Source organism: Gopherus evgoodei, chromosome 7 (assembly GCF_007399415.2).
Source record: "Gopherus evgoodei ecotype Sinaloan lineage chromosome 7, rGopEvg1_v1.p, whole genome shotgun sequence".
Taxonomy (NCBI): Eukaryota; Metazoa; Chordata; order Testudines; family Testudinidae; genus Gopherus; species Gopherus evgoodei.
Genome location: NC_044328.1, coordinates 76,356,979 through 76,372,167, shown reverse-complemented (window position 1 = coordinate 76,372,167; position 15,189 = coordinate 76,356,979). Strand labels below are relative to the sequence as shown.

At 43.2% G+C, this 15,189-nt stretch overlaps 1 protein-coding gene across 1 annotated transcript in view; it reads right to left on the bottom strand.

The window, feature by feature from the left end:
* SORBS1 (sorbin and SH3 domain containing 1) overlaps nt 1–15,189 on the bottom strand; it is a 279,021-nt gene that overhangs the window by 98,919 nt on the left and 164,913 nt on the right. The window contains 3 exon segments of the mRNA XM_030568445.1: nt 577–672; nt 2,511–2,579; nt 3,431–3,486. Of these exon segments, the coding sequence (XP_030424305.1) occupies nt 577–672; nt 2,511–2,579; nt 3,431–3,486 (221 nt within the window).

The window sequence follows — 15,189 nt, the reverse complement described above, 5'->3', positions numbered from 1 at the left end:
AATACAAACACTGAGCATTGTGCTAGTGTGTCAGAACTGGCAAGTGAAAATGACTATAAATGGCAAATAGAGTTGGTTAGTCTGGCTTCACAGTCCAAACTCAGCAAAGTGCAAAAAGGGTTAATGGGGAAGCTTTCACTTTATCATGGCAAGAGAGAATGTGCGTGCGTGTGAGTGAGAGAAAGAGCAATACAGATGCCGAATGGAGATTGAGCCTGCAGAATGAAATCTCTGATGTCTGTTTACTTCTCTATGGACCTAAGATCTACAGGAAATATTTTAGACTCTTCAGGAATTTGGTTTAAAATGAGGTTACAATAGTAATGTTCATACCAAAAATTAGCAGAAGAGTTTACATAGATCTCAAATTCAAATATGCTTAATTATGCCTGCAGAGAAACTGGATTATTGAAAACAATGAATTGTGTCATCATGGTTTAACTCTATGAGCTGTTGATGAAATCTACAGCGCTGGAAAACGGTGAAAGAAGGATGAAGCTGAAAACTATCTTAACAAGGGGGTGAGGCAAACAGAGTGGATGATGGCCTACTAATGCGTTTGGAAAAAAAAGATACCTGTAGATAGCATTAGGTCAGGAGAACTTCTCACTTTCTTCACAGGGATTATTTTAACAGCAGAAATAGAGCGTGCACATAAAGGGACGTCAATGGCTGCAAACACAAAAGTGTAGTTGGTGCATCCAGAAGGGAAGAACACAATTAAGGAAACATGCCACAAAGCTTTCTAATGTACTTGGGAAACCAGGAATGACAATAGCAGGAAATTTCATATACAAAAGCAGTCCAGAGAGCAGTGATGCAATCATTAAAAATAGCCCCTCGTTCATCCTAATTCAGGATGTGTATCTGTTGTGCAGGGTACAGTACTGCTTAGTGAACTGACTGAGTCCTGGCTGCCAATATACTGTAAGGGAAGAGAATCTCAAACATTCATTTTCAGATGACGTAACTAAAGTTTAGTACAAACCTTTAGCCAAGAAGCTATTACATGCAAAGATAAAAAATCTTGAAGTTGCAGAGTTAAAATTATCCAGAATGAGGAAACAAAAATTAAGATTCTGAGAATAACATTGATTGGCCACTCTGCACAAATCCTATGTTTTTGATGGTGTATATTTTACAACATCAATAGCAAGGAGTAGAGAATTGTGACCAGGAGTCTTGAAAAGTATCCAGAACCAAAGGGTACCATCAAGGTACCCAGTCTTAAGAGAACCATTCAGCCAAGCAGTAAATCAGAGGGATTCTGTTTAAACTCCTTTTTTCTGCGTACTAATTTTACCAAAAACACTAGATTTTACCAACAAACACTGAACATTGTCTTAGAAGGATTTTTCTCTGTTATGCAGCACTGTGCAACATTCTAGCACTTGTTAAAAATTTCTAAAGGTTGCTCACTTCTCCAAAGCATCTGGTTCGTCCTCCCCTACTCTTCCTAATGTGGCCTTGAATGAGCAATACTGAAACTCTGTCCTCATGGGGCACAGGCAAAGTTAGTGATGGGTGAACCTCAAGAGGTTCAGCTGGAATAAAACACCTGAGGGGAAATCATGGTGCCAGTGAAGTCAATGGGAGTTTTGCTATTGACTTCAGTGTAGCCAGGATTTTACCTCTAGGATCTGACACTGTAACGTCTCTGCATACAGAACACTCATTGATTTCAAAAGGTTGGAAGCCTCCCTGAGCTTTATCCAAAACTGCCTTTGGTCTGCAACGTTAGGCTCAGAAGAACAGCTTCTTCTTGTGGTGGTCTTGTGGCACTTTGGCTGTGGTTCTGGATGAAACCTGAAAATGCAGAGGCTGCCCCAGAATGGAAAGGTACCGAGAGGAATGATGCGTGGAAGAACTTGGCTGAATTCTTTCAAACCTCAAGAAAGGCTGACTTTCGGTTTTGGGGTACAGTTCTGAGCTAATTTGTATTAGAGATTATCTTAAATCAGAGACTATTATCTACTCCCTCACTGGACTTCAAGGGGAGGTTTGGACACAATGTGGCCCTGTTCCAAACTGCCTTTGGTTTGGGGAATAATCCCACTAACAAGGTTTTGTAAAAGCAAAATATAGCTTGGGCTCTAGTACTATTTCCTTCTGAACTAGCTCATTCATTCATCTATAATAAATACACTGCCTGTCAGAAAAAGCCATCAAAGGAGAGGAAAGGGCATGAATACCAAAGCAGAAGCCTGTGGAAAAAATCTTCCCACTCCAAATATACTACTACTAATAATAAAAAAATCTAATGGCCAGGTTCCAAAGCCTTTTGGAAAGGCTCATGTTCTTCAGCAAGTTTGGGATCAGGCCCTTGCTGACAAAGATAGTTTTCCTTAAAATATTAATGTTAATTTAATACTGGGTCGGTCCCCTCATGCTGTGGTTGCAGCTAAGCACAGTAAGACATTGTAATGATTCAACTGCGGGGAAATAGCTGCACCACTCCAACTGACGTGCCGGGGGAGCTGCAGAGATTATTTTGAATGTATTTGACTCACCTTGCTCTTGGCCATTGGTGCTTGATATCAGCCCATTGACCACGGTTTTCACAACGCCAACTTCTTGTTCTGAAAGACAAAGAGAAAGCCGGGGCACCCGAAGATAAGTGAGATCATGCCGACCACACTGCAGGGCCTGAAAATATTCAGGATTTCAAAAAAAGCCTTTTCACTGTCTGCAGCAGAAATATAGGAGACATGTGAGAAAGGAACAGGACAGGGAATAGTAAAACACTGTGGCTATACATGTGTTGATACCATGCTTACCCACATCCCCAGATCTAGGGACAGAAATTCACTTCCACTCTCATCCTTGTCCATTGACACTGAGCTCCTGGGGGCAGGAACTGTCTGTGTGTTTGTACAGCTCCTAGCTCAACCGCATTCCAGCCCAGACAGGGGCCTCTAGACACCACCACAAAAAAATTAAATACCCACCCCAGTCACTATTTGCTAATCAGGTTCCCTCATACAAACCCATGGGAGATCAAGAGTCTGCCCAGGTGCCCAGTACTATTCCAGAAGTATCTTCTGAAGTGACACTCAAGACTGTCCTAGGCTAGCAGCAATGGGGAACCTAAACCAATGGTCCCCTAACTCTGGGGCACACCCCCCTAGGGGGTTGTGGAGTACTGTTGGGAGGGTTCACAGTGGGGCCAGGGCCAGCCCTCACGGGGGTGGGAAGAAAGTGCCACCCAGTCCTGCTTTGCCCCCAGTCCAGACAGGAGGGGAAATGACAACCTGAAACCAGGGTTTGTTTTTTATTATGAAAACTTCTTGTGGCCCTCTCGACAGTGGAATCCCACACAGGAATGGCTGATTCAGAGAGAACAGATAAAAACACAAAACAGTCACAGCATTAGAACTGGACAGGAGGGTTTCTGTAGCTAAAGGCAGGCATGTGAGGAGCAGTGACTTACCAGAGCTCATTGTGCCAGAGGAATTTGTCTTCTGCACTTCCAGGTTCTGGTTTTCTCTGTTTAAATGAAAGAGAGAATCTTGCCGTGATGCTGTCTGTGCGTTTACACTGATGGAAGCTTGCAGCACCCTTCTAGCAGATTGAGTGCTGGCTCCCCAACCTCCTCTCCCCACAAGGTTTGTGAGACCCTGTTCCAGAGATAGGCTACAATCTTCTCCTGAGCGTTGTCTGGAAAACCAGCTGTCATATACACCTATCTTTGCCTCCTTGGACAACAGCAGCATGACCTAGAGTAGCACTGAGCACCCTTCACTCTCTCTGAAGCCAGGCCAACAGTTCCATTTCCTTCAAGAGCAGCAGCCACTAATTTCCCAGCCTAAGAAAAAGCAGAACTCAACTGAGTTTAGATCAAAGAGAAGCAGCATTTGTTGGTAATTTGCAGAATGGAGAGAAGACAGAAATAAACAGGATTTCCACCTAATGTGGATACTACTGGAGGAGTCTTTCGACCAGTGATACTCAAATCTCAGTGGTTCAGGAGCCATATTAGCGATCAACATTACCCAGAAGAGCCACACTAGTGTACATTCATTGTTTTATTTACTACAGTACCATATATTAATATTTAGTATAATTATTCTCACAGCAAAATGACTGACCAAGTAGTATTATTTTATCAACTATAATTGGTTAATAACATAGGAAAAGCATCTTGCTTGGTTAATAATTTAGACTGGCTAATATTTAAATCACACAGTGTTTTAGTCTCATGTACTGCAAAGAGTCACAGAAGACACATTAAAGAGCCACCTGTGGCTTGTGAGCCACAGTCTGAGTATCACTGCTTTAGACTATCCCTAAACTTTAAGTCACAAGATCTGGATTATATGCAAGGTCAACTGCACTAACAAGTTAGAAAGCTGTCTGGCCTCTGACAGCCTGAGAGATATGCAGCACCATTACAAGGTGTCTCATCTAGAGCTGTGCAAATAACGGCTTTTTCAGGTCACTGGCCATTTGGAACAATTAAAAAAAATAGTTTCAAGTCTATCCAAAAACTAAACTTTTCAGAAAATTCAAAAATTAAAAGGTTTGGGTCAAATTAAATGTTTTGTTTCAATTTGGAGCATTTTGTTTTTAACGTTTTTAATTGTTTAAAATAAATTTGAAGGAAATTTCAAAATGAAAAATTATTTTGAGCTGAAAAATTGAACACTGCATGAAAATATCCAAATGAAATGTTTTAAATGTTTTTTCAGAATATGTGTTTGTGGTTTCTTTCCCACAACATGAATTTGTGAAACATTCAGACATTATGGAAGCTGCACTTTTTTGCCAAAAAAAGTTTTAGATGAAAATGTTTGCCTATACCTAATCTCATTAGAGAGAAAATCCCTGAGCAGGAAACCCCAGCACATAGTAGTACTTAGATACCAATATGACTGATCATGGAGAAATAGGGTGGGAGGTCTTTCTTCTATGTAGTAACATCTTCAGAAACAAGGAAAGATGTTAGTTTCCCTACTGTGTTGTCAAATACACATTCACTTTTGTCTCAGTCATTCCCAGCTTCTCTAGCCCCATTTGAAGTTCATAGAACACAGAAAATGCTAACTTGCTCCATGTTCCCAATGCAAAATGTGCATTGACTTGCCAGTGAAAGGTGTCTTCAGTGATGGATTTCTCTTTTCCTTTACTGAGTCGTTGTTTCTGGCTAAATGAACATTCTGAGGTATTCTTCAACTCCATTCTCTTGGAGCATTTTTTCTCATTACATTTCTAACAACAGGCCTTTTGTGAGTGGACGGATTCTTGGTTACCTATTCTGGCCCAGCTCAGCAACATATCAATTACCTCTTCTGTGCTCTGGGGATGTAAGCTGCACACATGCAAGCCTGAGTAAAGGTCTTTGTGTAGGCAGCTGCAAGAACACTGTTGGGATGGAGGAGGAGATACAGAGTTCCCCAGCAACCTGCAAACAGGCTTGCTCTAGCTTCTGAGCCAGGCTGTAGGCAGAGATAGGGACCATGACCACGGGTACCAGAATGCAGGGAGCAATGGAGCCATGATCTCAAAAACACGTTTAAAAGTGGGAGGGCTATGCCCTCCCAATTTTTACCAGCGGTAAGGCCGAGCAATGGGGGATGAGGGAGCAGAGAGGAGCATGTAGGGTCTTGGGAGCGGGGAGAGAGGTGGTGTGGAAGCAGAGCCTCAGGGGAAGAGGCAGTGTGAAGGCAGGGCCTCAGGGGAGGGACAGGGGATCAGGGAGAAGAGGCAGGGGCTTGGGGGGAAGGGTGGCATGGCAGGGCAGGGCCACAGTTCAGGTGCTGGTGCCCCCTCCAACACACTTTTAGGAAGCTTTCACTGATCCTGGCCATGACCACTGCAGCCATTGATCCAAGTGTTCACAGACCCGAACCCCACACCAGAGCCCTTTCCCCCAGCCTGCCCTTAGTTCTGCACTGGGCTATTCTCTCTCCCTATACCTACTCTGCAGCTGCCCATCATCCATGCAGCAGAACTACAGTGCTGCTATTGATATAGTGGGAGACATCTGGGGCACATACTTCGCTGGGTGAATATCATCACAGAGGAATACACCATTTGCATTTAAAAAGAAGGCAGAATTATAAAGACAAAATCTTACTGAATATTAGGAACCAGAGAAACAGACAGTTAATTTTTCCTACTCTAAGTGCTTTGTGTCAGGGACTATTTTGGACTCTATGTCTGTACACCGCCTGGCACAATGGGGTCCCTAGGAGCTACCGCAACATAAATAATCAACAAAGAGATTTCAACATCAATCCAGAGATGGTGGTGCACAGCGGAAGAAGGACACATTTTGACAATATAAGCCTGTATTTTCAAGGATGTATTATCTCCAGGGACCCAGCATTGAGGATTTTCTGCGGAAACAACTTCATGTCTTTTTGCAAATACAATGTACTTTATTTCCCCAAAAATGTAACACAAAGAAATGTAAACTAAGGGCAAGTCAGGCTCTGACTCTTCATCCTTCTCAAGTGGGTAGCTCATAGACAGACATTTATAAGTCTGTCGATTCCCCCCAAGCTAGTGAAACTGGTCCTTTAGCTCAATCAGGAGCAGCTCATGCTTTTAGATCAAAAAGTACCAGGTTCCAACCCCTTCAGGGGCATCCGTACAAGTTGGTGTCAGAGGCTATACAGAGACACTTGGTCTGTTTGCCATGCTTAATGCCAGCCTGAGTTAATGGCTATGTTCGATTTCAATACTTGGCAGTCTAGGTGAAGAAAATTCAACAGGGAAACTTAGTATGAGAACAGCCTCTTCTATGCTAAGCCTAGCCAATAGCTGGGTCCTCAGTCATGGGTCTGTCAGAACAGATGACAGCACTTATTTAAATTATTTTATTCACTGAAATAGCCATATGGGATACCCACTATGCCTTCGCAAGGACCCCAGGGGGCAGAAGTCATACAGCGTGACTCCAAGCAGATCTCAGGACAACATAAACAACCAACATGGGGCATTCACTCTAAAAAAGGACAGCAACAGCAGCCAAATACAAACCACAGACAGGCTGCCTGGCTCTACATGCTCATGCAACATCTGCTTTATGTTTCTGCTTCTCCACGAGACACAATGGGCCAGATCCTGAGCTGATGTTAATGGCACAGCTCCACTGGTGGAGAATATGGCCCAATGTATTTTCCTAATGGGGCTTATTCTGAGCCCTATGACGTCTTCATTAGGTGAAGGATACAAATATTTAGCTTTCAGAGTGGTAGCCGTGTTAGTCTGTATCAGCAAAAAGAACAGGAGTACTTGTGGCACCTTAGAGACTAACAAATTTATTTGAGCATAAGCTTTCATGGGCTAAAACCCACTTCATAAAACCCGGTCCTACTGTATCTTCCATTGCATGCATCCGATGCTGTAGCTCACGGAAGCTTATGCTCAAATAAATTTGTTGGTCTCTAAGGTGCCACAAGTACTCCTGTTCTTTTTGCAAATATTTAGCCATCATCGTTAGGAGAGAAGGGGTACATTAAACTAATTCAGCTCTCTCCAGCCTGGATCCAATATCTGTGTTCAAGAACACGTAGAACAGCATAAAAATCCTAGATTCAACCAGCTATCATGAATCAAATTCCTCTGGGTAAATAAACCACAGGCCAAGTTGGTCCCTTTGTGGGGGAGAGGGAAACACAAAGCAACAGCTGGTAACTCCAGGACTTTCCACTCATTGTTTCCTACCAATCATCCCCCTGTAGGGACTTGCCTTTGGGAGCAAGGCCTGCAGAAAGCTGTTTTGGCAGCAAGGGAAGCAGAAAGAATTCCCAGGCAACAGAGGGGTCATCAATGGGACTGTTCATTTGTTGCAAGTTAAGCTTGTGCTTAAATGCTTTGCTGCACTGGGGCCTGAATTCTCCCTGCCATTCCAATTGGCTGAGAGATTCCTCTTCACTTCCTGTCCTAAACTACTAACAGCTGCTCTATTCCAGAGGTGGATGCATTTCTGTGTTCAAGTGATCCTGGTACATATAGTTTCTACACCATGCGGTGAAAGATACTACATAAATATAAAAAATCTTAGGTATATATTGCAGTAAAATCTTGGGTAGTCAGACAATGTGAAAGTTAGACCACCCCCTCAATAAATCTTTGAACATTATAATGACTTCGTTATTTAACTCACCTAACTCTTTAACCCTGAATGTTTTTTAGGAAAGACGTTGAGCTGGAAAATTAAATATATCAAGAGAGAAACACAGTAAAATGGAGTCAAGGACTCCATACAATTGACCTAAGTTTGCAGTTTTCATTTTCTGTGTGACTGCCTTCTGTGAAGCCAGGTCGACACTAAAGAGTTAGGTCAACCCAGCCACATTGCTCAGGGATGTGAAAAATCCACACAATGACCAATTTAGTTAAGCTGACCTAACCCACAGTGTAGACAGTGCTAGGTCGACGGAAAAATTCTTCCATCAACCTCACTACCATCTCTCCGGGAAGTGGATTGACTATGGTGACAGGAGAGTCTCTCCCTTGCTGTAGTGAATGGTAACATTGAAGCAGCGGTGCAGATGCAGCTGTAGTGTTTGAAGTATAGACATAGCCTGACTTTATTTAATTTAAAAGGGAAAGCACTATACGCTCCTGTCTACACATTTCACCAAGGGCCTGGTCAAAAACCCTCTGATGTCAGTGGAAAGACTCACAGTCATTAGAAAAGTTTCATCGAGTCCAAGCTTCTGAAATTGTATGGGTTTCACACAAAACGTGAGCCAGCGCTGAAGGCTCCATGCTCTTAAAACTGTCAAGTCCCTCTTAAGGAAAACTGGTACCAGAACTGCAAGGAGACTGTGAATTCAATGCAATCACCGATCTTGGCATCAGCTGGGACATAAACCCATAATTAAGAGGAAGCACTTTTCAATGGAAGAGATTCTGGGTATAAAAATAGAACGGTAATTAAAGGAAACAAGTTTGCCAAAAGTGAATGAAGAAGGAGGGGCAAATTAATTGCAATCTGACCTAGAAAAATGATGTTTCACACGTTCCCCAAACTTATTAGCATTAATAGAATTTAATTAATATAATATGCATTTAGTGTTTGTTCACTGTGAAATCAATCAGTGTTATCAGCTGAATTCACAAATAGGTCAGGTGGCGGGAGTAAGATGCATGGCTGGTAGGAATCAGCATGTTCCACAGACTGCAGTTTGCAAAGCTGATTTATACCAGGCGAGGCTCTGAGTGTTACAAACAGGCAGCAAGCAGTAGCTATAGTCCTAAATCAGGAAAGCAATCAAGGATATGCTTCAAGTTTAGCATGTGCTTGAAGCTTTCTTAAATCAGGCCCACAGTTACTAGTGCTGGTCTCCAAGGTGCTTAAAATTAAGCATGGGTTTCAGTTTCACTGACTTTAAAGTTAAGCAGGTGCTTAAGTGCTTCCATGAACGGAGACTTTTCCAGAATTGGAGCGCATATATATATATATATATATATATATATATATATATATATATATATATATATATATATATATATATATATATATATATATATATATATATACACACACAGAAGTGGTGGTGTTTACACATATACTACTACCGCTGTGCAGGTATACACGTAACCCACACACCTCCAGAGTGTGGTCCTCTGTCCTCTCTAGTGGCACCAAGACCACTTAGAGATCAATGAGTCTGCTCTACAGCCATAGCTAAGGGCCATGTGGCTTTTAACTCACACAGTAGAGGCGCATGTGCTAAGCTCCAGAGATCCTAGGTTTCATTCTGCCTGCTGATGACCAGGGTTTGTCAATGTTACATATACACTAGCACCCTAAATCAGTGGCCTCAAGAATCATATCCGTTTTATAGACAGAGGAAGGAGTTCAGAAAAACCAGAAATAGAACCCCAGTCTCCTTCCTTCCAGCATCCTGTGCTAACCAGCAGACAGTGCTGCCTCTCCAGCAGACCTTAAATAATGCCTTTACTGAAATGTGACAGAAATAGCAGCAAAAGCTTCTGCTGTACAAATTTAAGACATGATGGCAGGTAATGAATTCCCAAGGGTATAAGCCAGGAGTTTCTGATCTTAAATGTGCTGACATCTACATGTTACATGTACAAGTTCCTTGCCAGCACCCCTATACCTCTAGGCAGACTTTTAAAGACTTCTCCATCCCTTTCAGTGTCAGCACATTTCTTCCAAGACCACAGCTCTTTCCCTACTGGGTGTGGAAATGAGTGATGGAGTCTAGTTAGAAGGAATGCAGATACATGGTGACTACTTCTGTACAGCATGTCTCTGGATTATCTCACATGTTTCAAACATTCCAGGATCTCTCCCTACAACAGCAATAGATAACAAACAACTCATTAATAGTTCAGTGTAAGGACATATGCTTTTAAGCCACTGGAAGCGCTGTAGAATCTGGCCCTACGGTAGGAATCTCATGAATTAGTTATTTTGGGTCAGGGGTTGTTCCCTTGGTTGTATACTGGTTTAGAAGCCTAGGCTGAGGTTTGTATGGCCACACCCAGCTCCTACTGTGTGGGCATCAAAATCCACTAGACAATTTTGCAAGTCTCAGCCTGAAAGGGGCAATGCTGGTTAAAAAACCTACTTTTAAAAACCAAGGTTTCCTTCCCTTGTTAGTAGTGACAGCCCCACTTATTCAAATAGGATTTTTCACAGTAAATTGCCAACTCCACACATTCAAAAATCACAAGTCAGGTGACCCAAAATCATGAGATTGGCTTAAATATCAAGAAGCCTTTTAAAGTCGAGCAATACTTCCCAACACACCTGACCTGGCATTCCACATGGAGCATGATCCTGGAGCACTGAGCACTGCGTCTGCGATCCAGCAAAGCACTTAAGCACATGGTTAATTTGCAGCCAGTGGGAATGCTCCAAGCACAGGGGTAGGTCCCATTGGCTCGAAGCCAAGTATGTGTTTAAGAGCTTTGCTGGATCAGAGTCCCAGTGGTTGGTACCTAGCACGATGGAGTCCTTGGTACCACTTATTTTCTCTTCACATTGTGTTACATAAAAGGAAGAAAAAGAATATCAAAATACTGAAGAGAGTTTTGACGTAACCCATTCCACCAGCTCTCTCACAAATGGCCATTCCTTCCCTGTCTTGAAACACGTATGAAAATAAGTAGATCATTATTTTTATTTTAAGGGTTAACATCCTGCCACTGCTCCAGAGGGCATTATGCTCAGCATCCTGTGAATGAGTGGCATGCAAGAACTGTTACTAAGCAATGTACAAGAGAGCCTCGCAAAGGTTCACACAAAACAATGGTTTCCCTCTACTCCTCAAAAACAGCAGAGATACAGTGGCAAAGCTTCACTTACCAAATGAACTCAGTGTAGAGCCCTGGTTGGCATATCATGATGTATCACCACATACAATTTAAACTACAATTGTTAAAATAAATTAACAAAGCACGTTGTGGGTGACGCAACATCTTGCTTCCCCCCCCTTCTTTTTTTTAAAAAAAACCACAGTGCATGTTCAATGTTGAAAAATTCAGCAATTTGCAACAGGAACCGACATCCCAGTATTTCATGCAAATCAGCACGACTCTACTGCACCGAGAAATGGAAGTCAAATAGGAAGTGTAACTGAATGTATGATTGCCACCTGTCTGATTTTCACCCGGACAGTCTGGGTTTCAGCTTGTGCGTCTGGGTGCCATTTGACAAGCCCGGACGTCCATTTGTTTTAAATCTGTGGAAAAGGTGGTAACCCTAAGTGTAAGGAAGGAAGCAGAACAGCAGGAGCAGCCGCTGCCTCGGGGGCCAGGCTGTTCATAGCTCTAAGGGGCAGCATGTTGCCTTGTGCAGTCCACAGGTAGCAGGTAAGGCAGCCTTGGCTATGCTGATGAAGACCTGGGGGGAAAGAGGCAGAGAAGGGGCATAGCCTCAAGGAATGAGATGAAGAAGGGGGCAGGGGCTTGGGGGAAGAGGCAGGGCAAAGCCTTGAGCGTCTAGTTACCAGCCATTAGAAAGATGGCAACCCTATTGAACGTGCTGCTTCAAGATCTTTGGGATGTTTCTGGATGAAGACATCTTTCAGCAATGAACTTTACATTGAACAAAAGGCACTAGCAGAGAGAGTTAATTCAGCACAAAGTACTTAAAATGAACATCTTAAAAGTGATAGAGCACAGATCTACATTTGGTCATCTTTCCCATTCAGATGAAGACAAGTGTTACAGCTAAAATATGTAGGATCTTGTGCTGGAAAAGGGACTCTGATGCAGTTGAAACATTTGACAGATTAGAAAGCAGAAACTACTTCTCCAAAGCTCAGAGAAAGCAGGCAGACGGAAAACAAAAACCTCAGACACAAAATTCCCTCCACCCAAAGTTGAAAAAATCCGGTTTCCTGATTGGTCCTCTGGTCAGGTGCTTCAGGTGAAAGAGACATTAACCCTTAGCTATCTGTTTATGACAAGGGGACCTAATGTTACTGAGGCTGTAGGGGGAATTTAAGCAGGGAGAATGTAATCAGCAGGAATTCAGTTTGGACAGAGTTAATGAGAGGAAGTGAAGTTAACAGCACCAGGTTATACCCCCTGCTCTTGCAAAAAGTGTCCTGGGATCCTTAAAGGCCACATAAAGGTGGTTGGGAGGATGTCAGTTTTCTGTTTCACTTCATAAATTCTACTTACTGAATTCATTTGGTCTCAGTTGTTTCAAGGCTACTTGCACTATCTTTGTAGATATGGGGCTTCTTGAGCCTAAAATCAATGAACGCCTTGGATTTGGGGGCAGAACAATCTTTCTGAACAAACAGAACTAATCATGGCTGCAGATTCCAGAAGCTCTAAGAGTTCCCAGTTTTAAAGCCATGGACTTATTGTGCTGGCCACAGGCTTTAGATGCAGCACCTTTCCAGGGACATAGTCACACTGAACTGCATGTTCACTACAGTGAATGGCACCCTATAAATACAATGGATTAAATACTGCAAGCAGAGCCTGTCAGGCTTCTTTGGACATTCATCAACATGTGGTAGAGATCTCAAGTTACACAACCACTAATAATGAAGGAGACAACACTTAACATCCTCTAGATTTTAAGTAGAAATGGACCCAAACCACAAAGTTCAGATCCAGACATAAACTTCCCAGATGTGTGGGGTGGAGGAAGAGTGTTCATTCAGGCCCAGTTCTAATTTTAAGATTCACAATGAAATTCACAAATAAAGCAACCATCTAATAATACTATTTATATCCAGACAGTGGGATCTATTAAAATAGCAACATTTACTGACAATCACCACACCACAATACTGGATACCAAAGTTGCTGTCTCAGATATAAGGAAATACACGACTATCTCCCATCACAAGCTGTGCTAACTGCTGGCAAACCCTGGTTTTCTAACAGCGACCAACATGTAGCACTACATTTCCCACTGTGCTGCACAAACATTTACCTACTCATCTGCACATTACCCCTTTTTAAGGTAGATAACTAATATCACCACTTCACACAGAGATGGGGAAACAGACACACAGACTCCAACTCTGAACAGCATCTGAGCTCCACTCAGCTGGTGAAGGATGTGGGGGGTCAAGGGAACCAGATTCAGGGTGGAACCCTCCAGTCCCCCCAACATAAGATGCTAGAGCACCCTGAGGGTTGCTCTAACTCCTGCACAGCTGCAACAATTCCGCAGGGCCACTGCAAGAGCTAAGGCCAACCCGAGGGCAGAGGTACTCCATGTCTCTCCTTGCATACCCCTGACATGCTCCTTGGTCAGGTGCTGCAAGCGGAGGTGGAGTAGAGTCATTCTGCTGCGTCTTTGCCAGCTAGGGGACCCTCCTATGTCAGAGGAATTCACAAGGGTTTTTCATCTGGCTTTACAGACACCGCAGTTAGCATAAAGAGGCCGTGGTGGAAACCCATAATGATGGCCAAAGCCATACAACAAGTAGCCCAGGTGGGAATAGAACCAGGTGTCCTGACTGCCTGTCCTACGCTCAGTCCAACAGACCATGCTGTCTCTTATAGCAGTTGCAAGAATGGAATTAAGAACACAGAGGCTATCTATATGCCCAGTACTGGAGATGCCCTCGGAAGGAGGTCTCAGCTGGGCTGCAGGCTAAATTCTGATCTCTGATTACAAGTCCCTTCAGGAAAAGCAGAACATCCAACCCAAAAATCCCTTTTAAATTCACATCATTCTCATTCTTCCAGCTCAATAACCAGACTAATGCACGGCCCAGAAGATTTAGTAAGTGAAAGACAAAAAACAAACACACTTGCCATATGAGGGCCTGTGCCAAAACACCAGATTTGTTCCCCTCACTTTGATTTTAGAAACAGGCCCAAGTTGCAAAATTTGCGTATTGACTTCAGCCACCCACCAGGGGCTGGCAGGGAGAAGGTAGAAATCTAGACCAGGATTCATCCATCTCCAGTAATCAGAACACAGATCCATTGCAAAGCCATCTAGAAAACTCTTTTCCTCAAACTGTAGCTTGTGATACACCAACAGAACTGGGAGTTAACCTGTGACACCCCAGCTAACATGGCATTAAGCCAGCAGCAGTACTACATAAAGTCCTGGGAGCTCTAAGCAGCCAGCCAATTACTAATCAGAAATCAGACTGTGTCCTTACCTTGGACTGGGCTTTTCAGTTAAAGGTGCCATTTGCTGGGTCCCCCTTCTACCCCCAGTTTGAACTCCACAGATGAGATGTGAAAGAGTTAATTAGGATTTGCTCTGTGCAATTCAGCTGCTCAGTTCACTGAAGAGTAACAAGAGGTTTGGGGAGGCCTTTCTCTCTCTGGCATCCTTAAATACTTTGCTCCTCCCACCTCTGTGCTTTAATTAGCCAGCAGGCTCTTAATCATGTCAGCCTGTCACTTGGCTTGCTCACAATCAACCTCCTCCTCCCGCCTGCCTGGCATTCCTTTGCCCTTGACATCATGCAGATACTGAATGTTCCAGCAGATCTACCGGGGGTGGAAGGGGTGCACAGTATGGGAAGGTAGGAGAGTAGGATAGAGATGCATTCGGGGAAGGAGCGTGATGGACAAAACTCTATAAAATAGTTGGGTAAAACACATGGAAAGCGCTGTGTAAAACAACAACACACTAAAGCAGCATATGCCTGTCCACAAGGGAACATTTTCATTAGCATCTGGCTATAGGCACTGGAGATCCTTATACGATGAGTAGGATCACAGGGATTGGCTAATGTTTCCGCAATTGGCAGAGTTAGGCCTGTAGTA